At 31.3% G+C, this 11,636-nt stretch overlaps 1 protein-coding gene across 1 annotated transcript; it reads right to left on the minus strand.

The window, feature by feature from the left end:
- Positions 1-1,748: 1,748 nt before the first annotated feature.
- LOC145334222 (nuclear receptor subfamily 2 group F member 1-B-like) lies at positions 1,749-11,358 on the minus strand. The gene is made up of 2 exons (XM_080179601.1): positions 9,913-11,358; positions 1,749-3,598 (listed from the first exon to the last, which is right to left on the minus strand). Exons 1-2 carry the CDS (start codon positions 10,991-10,993, stop codon positions 3,315-3,317), a joined length of 1,365 nt encoding a protein of 454 aa, XP_080035727.1. The 5' UTR covers positions 10,994-11,358; the 3' UTR covers positions 1,749-3,314.
- Between the last annotated feature and the right edge of the window lie 278 nt (positions 11,359-11,636).

Below are 11,636 nucleotides of genomic sequence, written 5' to 3' on the forward strand. Positions count from 1 at the left end.
TAAAATTAGTTTAATTTTTACTGGTGCTCACAGCTCGAACAGCAAAATGAAAATTCTTGGCTAAAATCAACCTTTAAAAAATCATTTTTTCAGAACTTAAATTAATATTTGTTTATTTAATGATTGGTTAAAAAATACTTTGTTTAAAGGCGACAATTTTTAGGTTGGATTGGCGTTGGATATATATTTTTTTAAAAGCACGACTGCAGCTGAAATTGATCAAGAACAATGTGTTTTAGCTACAGTAAGTGTGCCAAAAGCTGAACTGCTTCAACTTTGCTGTATTTGCAGCGTTGAAAAACTGCGAACAAACGCAGCTTCAATTTTCGAAAAATATAGAGTCAAGCAGATTAAATCCATACATATATTTATTGGTTTTTTTTTAATTTCTTTAGTCGCTTATTTTATTTTTTTCCTCAATTTTGTTGTTTTTAAGTGTTTAGTTTTACTTTAAGATTTATAATAATCATAAAAATGCTAAAATATGAAACTACTTTTTACTCAGTGTAGCAATTAGGGATATACCATTAGGGGGGGAAATCTAGAATCGCTTTGAAACCGATTTATATCCGCTAAATTAGAACCAGTTAATAGCCATGCTAAAAGATTATTTATAGTATTACAGACAATTTTTTAACAAATACTAAAATAAAAATAATCAAATTGATACCAGTTTTGTTATACTTGGCATTCGGCCTCTCGGGTCTAACAAAACTAGTTTTAATTTTTCATTTTGATATCCACGGAAAGCTGTCTATAATACGATGTGATAAATAACTATCATCTTCCTCGGTTAAAAATTTCTTGGTATTTCTTAATTTTTCGTTAAAGGAATTCCAATGTAAATGTTAATTTATCTTACAGTTTCTTATCTCTTAGTTCCTGGTAGCACTTAATTATATTTTCACATTTTTTACAAGAATAAAACAAAGGCTCAAGAACCATCCTGGACAAAAATCCACATAGTAAAAACCATCATAGCAAAACATTTCTTTTTATAAAGATTTTTTACAATTCGGGTGGTCCGACCGCAAATGATTACTTTGATCGTTAATTTAGGTTAAAATTGTCTTATTAAATACAAACTTTTCATTTCAATTCCTGAATCAGCTATTTACAATTTAGAAAGCGTAGCAACTCTATCATTACAACCAAAAGGTCCGTAAGTTAAAGTGTAGTCTCTCTATGTTTGTCAATGTTTGTTTGTCCATCGAACTTGCGTAGCTTCAATTTTGTGGATCTTTTTTTATTATTGTCTATGTAGACGCTTGTTTGGTAGATATTACATTTCAGCAGTAATAAAATATCAAATTGATCTAGGCATATCAAACTAAGCCGCCTTTTTTCAATCCCAATTCGTATGCCCTTATAATCTAGCAATTTGCATATCCCATAAAGAAGTCACCAAAAGATGGCAATTCTATCTGCGTGGTTTTTGCTGTGAAAGCTTTTGTCCTGCAATTTTGATATCTACAACGAAAGGTTAAATTTTCATGATTGTTGCCTAGCTAGCTCAATAATCAACAATATTCAAACCTAAGTTTTGTATATTCTTTTACTTTTTACAATATAAATCATGAAAAAAGATAATTATAAAACCAAGAAGTAGAAGTCAGAATGTCAAACAAAAGAAAAAAAAATAGCGATCTAACAAAGTAAGTTGTAGAGTAGATTGGCTAATAAAAATACACCAAATATTAGTGTTAAGTTCTGATCATTAACTCAAAAGATTAAGAAAGAAAAAAATATATATTAAATCATAATTTATTTTCATAAAAGTCAATTTTATACATCTCACTATAAAGCTATTAAACATGAAACTATAGACAATGTTAAAAAAAAGAACTATTAAGTCATTGTTTCATAAAAATTGATAGCTCTTTGTAGTAGTTTTATTTTTATAATAATAATAATAAATTTATATCACAGTGTTTAATTATCATATGTAACAGACAAGATTTAACACTTTTTTACATTTTACATCAAATAGTTTTTTAAAAACTTAAAGCAATAAAAATAAGGATAAGGGAACCGCCATTTGACCGCTAATCAAAAGCTGCTAAGCCATTAAGAAAAATAAAATCTTTGGCAAGATTTTTGCAGGTTTAATTTGCTAAAGAGTAAAGAAAAATTTATTGTAAGGTTAAGTACTTTCAAGTTAGAAGGTCATATTAAAATTTGTGTTAACCATTACTAAACCATTGAATGAAACAGAAAGAAAAGAAAGATAAAGATAAGATTGTTAAAACTTAACAAATGGTTATAGTCACAATGTTATCGGGCAAAGGGAGAACACACTGATTAGAAATATGTACACCCACCCACGATTTATTAGAGGGGGGGGGGGGGCGGGAGTATTTCCATTATCTTATCATTAGCCTAAGTGGCTAAAAGCAACAAAAAACTCTTTTTACTTAAAAAGGATTATAACAAATTTATTTACATTTATCTAATTCATTGGTTTGTGTCAAGCTGTCGACTCTATAATAGTTTTTAAATAACAAGAAGAATAATGAAAAAGCAGCGCAGCATAAAAATCATAAAAAGTTCTAAGGGATGATTTTTTTCTGAAAAAAAAATACATTTGTAAATGGACTAAACAACAAACAAAGCAAATTATTAAGGAGCCTCGCTTCTAAAATATTTATGTTGGCGCAATAGTAATCTTTAGAAGAAATTATGGTGACTTTTAAAAGATACATTTTCTATAGGTTAGGAGGGGAAGGAATAGTTTATGGTAATAAAGGGAAGGCTTTGGTTTAAAAATATTTAAAGGGGTGGGTATAAAAGGGAGGGGACACGAACAGAGATAGGGCTTTAAAGATACAATACAAAGAATTGAAAGAGAGTTCATAAGTTCAGATATACAGCACAGATATGCATGTGAGGGGGGGGGGTATCAATGGACACCTGCCACCAAATATAAATTAAGATATCTGCCTCAAGAATACCTACACGAGTATAACTTCATTTCATATTCAAATTTTAATATGCAAAGATCCTTTAATGCACAAACAAAAATTTTAATCTTAACGGTGGGTTTAAATAACTGTAAATACGAATTTTAAATGATTACTAAACATACATACACATTTAAGACCTTTTTCAAGATGTATATAAAAACATACAATGAAAAAATAACATATTTTATTTCACTTTATGCCAGATAGATAGCGATGAGATCTTCAAGATTGAATTTTCTTGTGTTGAAAAATTAAAAGCAGTCGTTACTCTTTAAAGAAATTCTGATTTCAGTCTATATAAATACAACTTATCTTTTATTATATTGTTATTTTTTGTTTAGGCTATATTTATCACATATAGCAACCCATAGAAGTGCTAGGCCACTGGAAGGTATTACCAGAGAGAAGCATGTCCCTGATAAGTGTCTCAATGGGAGTCTTACCGACCAGACGGACAAAGAAGAGCTGTTCTATCACAGACGCGGACACTGTGCGGAGTGACGGCAGCCGAAGCAAGAGCTTGCCGAATCTGGTCGGTTGGGCGGGATATTGGGTCCTGCAGTACTCCTCCAGCGCACACTGAGACTTCTCCTGCAGCTGCTCGATGATTGGTGGGGACGTTAGGCCAATAGCGTCTGAAATGAAAAGATAAATATTAGTTTTTTGATAAATGATGTTCATGAAATAAATATCATATTTAATTTTAGGTTAAATTGTAGGATTATTGAAGAGTTAAACCAACCATACAACCAAAACACACACACACACATTTCATATTATGTATTCACTAAATGCTTAAAGATTCAAATCTATTTAGACAGGAGTAAAGATAAGGAAAATGAGAAAGGAGAGATGAATAAAGAGAGAAAGAGGAGCTGAATAAAGAGAGAAAGAGGAGCTGAATAAAGAGAGAAAGAGGAGCTGAATAAAGAGAGAAAGAGGAGATGAATAAAGAGAGAAAGAGAGTGGTGGAAACTAAAGGATGATTTCACACATCTATTCAAGTGGAATAGATAGAGGAGTGGAAATTAAAGTTCGGAGGGAATTTAAACCTTCCCCCACTTTGATTCTCTCACTTTTGGCGCTATATATATCTCAGAGATCTTGACAAAACTAAAATTGATTCGAATATTCTTTTTTAATATTTTAGATTTTATTCATAATTTCCTTCCAATTTATTTGTTATTTAAAGAGTTTTATAGTTTACCTTTCATTCAAAATTAAATCAAATAAAAGTTATAAAATAATATTTAAATTTGTTACGATAGAAATTTGTGACATTTGTTTTTTTGAAATAATATTCTGTCAAAGTGTTTTTTTAAAATCTCCAGAATTTTAAATAAAAAATTTAATTAAATATCTGGCAGAAGCCCTAGCCTACGGCACACTTATCCATTTAAAATTATGCTAAACAGAGTTGAAGGATTTACAAAAGGATGTAAAAAGGAATAAGCATAACTAAAAGGATAAAAGAAAAGTAAATTACACAAAAAATGAAATATTAGCAACATCAAAATTTTGAAATATTAGCAACATCAAAAAGTTTCACCCATACGAGATTTCTTGGATTAATTTATATAGGTTAGGTTATTCGAAACTTATTTGATTCAAGTACGTTATGATTATATTAGACATCCAAACGGCTAAGGGTTCTGCAGCTATTTGGTGGAATCCTTCGTGGATTAATACCCATGAAAGTTGACAATGAAGATTTAATTTAATGGTAACACCTACTTTATATTCCTGTAAAATTATCTGGTTTGATTTAATACAAGGATGACAATATGCATAAAATGGGCCTTTTTAGAAAAAAATTGGCATTGGGGTGTCTATTTGTCTGTTCGATTCTCCCTGTGAAATAACCATATCACATACCAGCACACAGGAAATACATGATAACAAAAATACAACACGTCTTAACTGTCATATGGATATGTGTGTGTTTTTTTTTACCAAGATAGCTTAGAAATAGTTTTGTATTTAAACCAAGAAAGGACAGGGACATAGGTTCTTTTTTAAACAACAGTAAAAAAGAAATTATTTTTAAAACTACTAAGTGCAAAAAAATTTACACTGTTATGTCTACAGTTAAATGATATTTCATAGTCTAGTTTTAAAAAATAACAGTAAATTGTATATAGCAATTACACAGCATATAATCCAGACTTTAAAAGCAAAATATATTAATAGGTTAATGGACTTTTCTTTATATAAATCTTAGTCTAGTCTGTTTCAATTTTAGACTTTCGTAATAATAGTCACTATCCCCTAAATAACACACACCACACACACACACACACAAACCACACACACACACACACACACACAACACAGACAAAATGTTACAATATAAGTGTTGTTAAAAAGGGATTAACTGAATTGTGCTATTTTTTTCATCCCCCCATAACTCCGCCCACCATTATAGCTGAGAAGATTTAATAAGGGTGGTTTTTATATTCTTGTATTTCATTCAAATATTTGTAATCGTGATCAAAGGAAATGCCTTGACCCAAAAAATACTGCATATTTATGTAACGATATAAATTACTTTTTTAAAATTTGAAATAATTCCATATACAAAACAAATTTCTAGTGAAAATTAATCAAATTATCAACAGAAAAAAGCCATATGTCCCCAAACTCTTATTTCCTTGATTATTAAATAAAAATGCATGTGAGCTAAATTTAATATGAGTATTCTTTAGGTAATCATTGATATAAATCATAATTTAATAATAATCTAGCTCAATTTTGCTTCCTTACATTACCATGGAAGCCGACAATACTTCTAGATAAAAATATCATAATGAAATAAAAAAAAATTTGGTACAGATAAAAAGACAAGAGGGAGAAATATTTTTCACAGTCGAAATAAAAACATAAGTATTTTGATTAATAAACATTTAACGGAATCTATTTAAAACTTCATTTTGATAATACTTATACCATCTGCAAATCTATTTTCAAACACAATAGACCTCAAATTCTTTTATTTTTTGTAAAGATTTATTTGTGTGCAATTTTTTGCAGAGCATTTTAAAGATTATTTTGTAAGGTGCAAAATATGGTGCCACTTGTAGGATAATTCATCCATGAACAATCTAATCCCTGCGGTGTTCAAGGGTTAGGAAAGTTGGCATAATTTTTATGAATCAAATGCTTTCAAACTTTAAAAAAAAAAGTTTTTTGATATTAACGTTTCAATAATTAAAATTTTATATAAAAAATTAATAATCTCTTTATTCTTGTTTTCCACATACTGTATTGTATTTTGAAAAAAAAAGGATTATAAAAATATATATTTTCTCCCTAAGGTTCATTTCAGATTTAAGAAATTCGATCCGTTTTCTACCAATATGTCTATAAATCTAGTTTTCTTGATATGTACAATAGTATTAAGTATATGCCACCAGAAATGGATTAAATTTCTTAAAATTTATTTTGTTATATAAATGAAATGAATAATGAAAAAAATATTTATTTTAAATCACGTCAAGAATCAAATAGAATTCAACCAATCCTTTGGGTAAACCACTTTTAAAAATCTTATTTGGTGTATTTTTTAACTTTTTTTTTCATAAAATTTGTCTATTATCCACTGATCAAATATACTTTTCTACATATAATATCCTTTCATATTTGGAGGTGTATGTTTCAAAATATAAAATGGAAATATGAAACCAGTCAGACAAAGGATAAAACAAAAGTTATTTTAACTGAAAGGATGTTTTTATTTTGTCCCCAACGTTTTTAGCACCTAAGAAATTGATTGTTATGACAAAATAATTTTAAAAGATAAGATTTTAAAAGAATAAAATCTACCAAATATATAATTTGTGTTTTAGAACATCAATGCATTCAAATTTAAGACTTTAAACATAAAAATTTTAAAAAACCTATAGCTTAACAAAAAAAAAGAATATATATTTGTCAAAAGAAGAAAGTGTATATGACAGAAAAAGTTAAAAGTTTGTATGTATATTTTTTGACATGGGTTTCAACAGAAATATATCAGATAGGCAATTCAATAAATTCATATTTATATGCAATTTTAATTTGAATTAGTTGAAAACTGCTATAATCATTAGTAACAAAGGTTTTTTTTAAATTTTAAAAATAATTTTTCGCCCCATTTGTCCTTTTTAATCCTGATATGTATATTATTGTATGTGTCCTATGTCCGCAGCCAAACTTGCCATCAAAACTTTTCTGTCCTTCCCAGTTTACCACTTAATAAATTAAAAAACTTTTTTTCATTCCTCAATCCTTTTATGAAAGGGTGCTATAAAAAAATAAATATTAAAAAAATTAGCTTCTGAAAACAAACAGTCAATTGTTTTCAAAGGTACAAATTCTCATTCTTGATATGTTGAAATTTAATAACCTAATACATTTACATTTTTTTAACACCCTAGCATTTTTATCTCGAAGAAGATTCAACTCTTTTTGATGTTTAAATTGGTTGGGTGGTACATATCTAAATGGAGGGATGTATATTTAGGGGGGAATAATACATAAATAATGTAATTATCTAAGTAAATTAAAGAATTGTACCGCAAGTAATTGAATAACCACTCCACAAATTAATCATTTCTCAACTTGAATAAATAAAATTTGTTATTCACAAAGAACTCTTTGATTGGGTTAGATTTGAAGAAATCTACTTTGCATATTATATTTACATTAAACAATCTTTATACAGTTAAACTAACGTTATGAAAGATAATAATTTGTTTACTGCATAATGGTAGGTTGCTGAACTGATAATGTTCTGTACAAAGATAGATGGCTGAGCTGTGCTAGCAAAAGGTGAAGTTAACAAATTGTTTCATTAAGGCTGAACGTCTTGTCTAAACTAGAATATTAGAATAGAAACATACAATTATTATAAAAATTAAACTGTAAAACATAAATTATACACATTTCTACAGGTGTAGAAAAGAATCCATGTGGATGCCAAATTAAATTTGATTTAATTTTTACAATTAGAGTTTTTGTCAATTCTCGTGGATATTTTAAGTAGTAAAATAGTAATTTTTGGAAGGTACTGTAAATAAATTACTCTAGGTATTTGCTTATTTTATTTCAACCAATTTCCATTCTTAATTTTCCAAAACAATCAGCAAATATAATCATAAGTACAAGATAAACATACAGACGTATGGTCAGTTAGATTATTTATGCGAATATTTGTCTCTGATAATGAAACATCCCTTGCCCTTTTCACTCCCAACCTTTTTTTGGCCCATCCCCACTTTCATCTAAAAACATATTATTTAACTTTTAATCATTTTCTTCTTATCTTGACTCTAGCTTTTTAAAAGCGAAGCTTTTCTATAATTAGGGTCGGTCCGTCCGTACGTCCGTCCGTCCGTCCGTCCGTACGTCCGTACGTCCGTAACGGATAGCTTTTTCCGTTAATTTAGGCATGTTAGAATTGTCCTATCGATTTCAAATTTTGCATGGTGATTCCTTTAGTAGTTAGGTACGATTTAGAAAGCGTAGCAACTCTATAATCATTACCAAAATGTCCGTACGTCCATTTTAAACATGTTGACTTTTTTACTTTTTTAACAACAAAATTTTATGTGATCAAATCATCGGATTGATCTGATTTTTATTATATTGATTCCTGGGACAACAAAGTATAATGTAATAAGCGAAGCAACTCTATAATCAAGCCCTAAAAATGTAAGTATGTCCATAAAAATTATCCTGTATCAAGCAGTTTTACAACAAATTTACTTACAATTTTGCTTTGACTCTTATAAATTTATATTATGATAATTAAGTTCTAACACTATACAAGTGTTAATGTCCGTTTGTCCTACCGTTTCAGTGCTTCGCTTTTATGGATGTTGTCATCCTTGTTATGTGTAATTTGTTATTTAAATTAAAGGTACACGTCTTAATTAAAACGTTGATTTTTCAAAATGTTAAAATGATGATTTATGCTAAAGAAAAAGCATTCATTGGTGAATATTTACTTTTTTCAACTTTCAACTTAAGTTATTGATTAAGAGAATGATAATATTCGTCTACTATAAATTTATCATATTAGTGAAAGAAAAATACAACTAAATTAAAATCTAAATGATAGGCACATAAAAAAAAACACTTTTTGTAGCCTGAACAAATGAAGAAGAAACAAAAACTGTGGCTTGATTATTTTGAATTGGAGTTAGTGTGTATGTGTGTATACAACACATACATTCCATATAAGATTAATTTGATTCATTGCAGGCATATTTAGAAACAGGATCGGGGCTGGTTAAACATATTATAAAATAACATATTGTATGGTAGAAAAGTTTGTGGAAAAATTAAGGTAGCATTTTAGAAAAGAAGAATCATGTAGACAAAAAAAAAATTAATTGTTTTTGTCGATTATATGGCATTTGATAAATTGGCCGTGATGGACATAATGTTAACATGAAATAAATTGCCTGATATTTTAGTCGTCATTGGGATCAGTTATATTCATTAATACCAAAGAAGTCTGATAAATTTTTATTTTATTTGATTTTATTTTGATAAAAAAAATATTTTAGATTGTAATAAATTTTAACTCCTAAAATCTTTTTCTGTCATGTTCTACAATTTGCTTTTATAACCAATGCCCCTTTCCATGGGAAGACTAGAAAAATGGGGTTGAACTAATGTGAATTTGTTTGAGGGTAAAAGGGGGAGGGAAAAGGGAAGTGGTTGCACTTGTTCAAATCAAATCAAAGCATACAGCATATATGGAGCAAAAACTGGCTCAAATTTTGGGAAGTTTTGGGGGTATGACCAAAATTTATGAAAAATAAACTGTGAACAAAAACTGTAATAACAGAAGGTAATTTTGATCAAATATTCATTAACGAGGCCATATAAAAAAAAGGTAAAAGTTTATTTGATATTCTACTGTATTGTATTTTTGAATGAGAGGTTTAGTGAATATTTTTACCTGTAGTAAATAGAACAATGGCTTTCATACACGAATATTCAGCAGCATCAACATGAAGAGATTTCAGCTTCTCCACCTGTTCCTGGAAAATCCTAATATGGTCCATGAAGGCCACAACTCTGTCAGCGGCCATAGGTGAAGCATGCAAACCAGCTGCGGCTAATAGAGGAGCTATGTGCAGCGGCATGTTACACTGGGCAGCGTTCAAGACAAACAGCTCGGACCAGACAAGTCGCAGCAGGGCAACCTGGTCGGTCACCTGAAGCTCGGGGAACCCAGGTATGTTTCTGGACCACTCTACGGAGGAGAACATGATCCTGGCAGCCATCTCGCAGATGCTGTCGATGCCAGTCATGTTGTTCTGCATCTGCAGCTGGCCGTAGCGGGTCGTGTAGGGTTCAGCTCGTAACAGCATGGAAATATAGCTGGAGAGGTATCCGGACGGGGCTCCCAGTGGGTCAGAGTGACCTGTAAATCCAGGAAAACCCATGAGACTTTGGTGGGGTGGCACGCGGCCAGGTTGAACTGCCTCCTTTCTCATACCTGCCTTGAAGCACTTTTTAAGCCTACAGTGTTGACATTGATTTCTATGATGTTGATCTATGGGACAATTCTTGCTACCCCGACACTGATACGTTAAATTTCGTCGCACTGACCTCTTGAAGAAACTCTTACAGCCTTCACAAGTGACCTGGCCGTAATGTTTCCCACTTGACTTGTCTCCGCAGACCACACAAATCAAGTCAGTCTCGCCCAACTCGCCATCATTTTTGTTGCTGCTATCGCCATCCGAAGACTGTGACATGTTTGAGGACGGGATACAAGTAGTTGTCGGCGATATCAGACCGGAGGATGAATTATTACTTTGTGACAGAGACTTGATATCGCCGTACTCCGACTTTGTGTGCACAATGGTGTAATCCGACGTCTTGGAGTCCGGGGGCGGCGGTGAGAAGGTGCCAGCTGCCATCAACTGGTGGCCCGTCGTCGAGGAGATGGGCGATGAGGTTGATGAGATCATGGACGAGTCCCGCCATACCGAGGCTGAGATATGGTGGGGTTGCGGCGCTACCAGCGCCATTCTACCAGTGTAATTAATAGTAACTGCTAAGGATACAAGTCTCCGCTTAATGCAGAGGAGACTTTATCTATCTATCACTACAGAAATAGAACTAGAATAAGAGTATTTTCTATAAATTTTATATATCCAGAGTATTTTCACTTGTTTGAAAATTTGAAATAACACTCAAACACGAAATGTCAAACCTTTAAAATTGTGAAAGGTGTTTTGAATAACATTTGTTCACAACTTTGAAACAATTACTGTTATGTTGAACTTATCTAATAGATATATTGATAAACAGCATTATATGGTAGGAAAATTTAAATAAAAGTTTATCTTGGTTAGCCAAAGGTACTGAACTCACACAATACCCATTCAAAACTGAGTGAGAGAGAGAGAGAGATTGTATAATGAGAGACAGAACATATTACAGATCAGGCTGATCGGGCGAAGGAGGGGGGGGGGGGGGGAATTGTGCGAGTTTAGGAAAAGGAAAGGGCGGGGTGGATACACCTTTGGTTCAGTCAGAGTGTGTTTATATGTGCGCTCTCTGAACTATGGGACCTTTGGTGATCTGACCGGTGTAGAACGGGTCATAATAGTTCCACCATACGGTTCCGCGATAACACCTTCCATCCCTCTCCCCCTCCTCCAGATTGAA

Source organism: Acartia tonsa, chromosome 2 (genome assembly GCF_053477335.1).
Source record: "Acartia tonsa isolate MP-2025a chromosome 2, ASM5347733v1, whole genome shotgun sequence".
NCBI lineage: Eukaryota > Metazoa > Arthropoda > Copepoda > Calanoida > Acartiidae > Acartia > Acartia tonsa.

What these genes read in the sequence shown, in the direction of transcription:
- LOC145334222 (XM_080179601.1), bottom strand. Translation starts at nt 10,993, where the DNA reads ATGGCGCTGGTAGCGCCGCAACCCCACCATATCTCAGCCTCGGTATGG. An exon ending in CATTGTTCTATTTACTACAG is followed by an intron (nt 3,599 to 9,912) that starts GTAAAAATATTC and finishes TTTTCATTTCAG; the next exon opens with ACGCTATTGGCCTAACGTCC.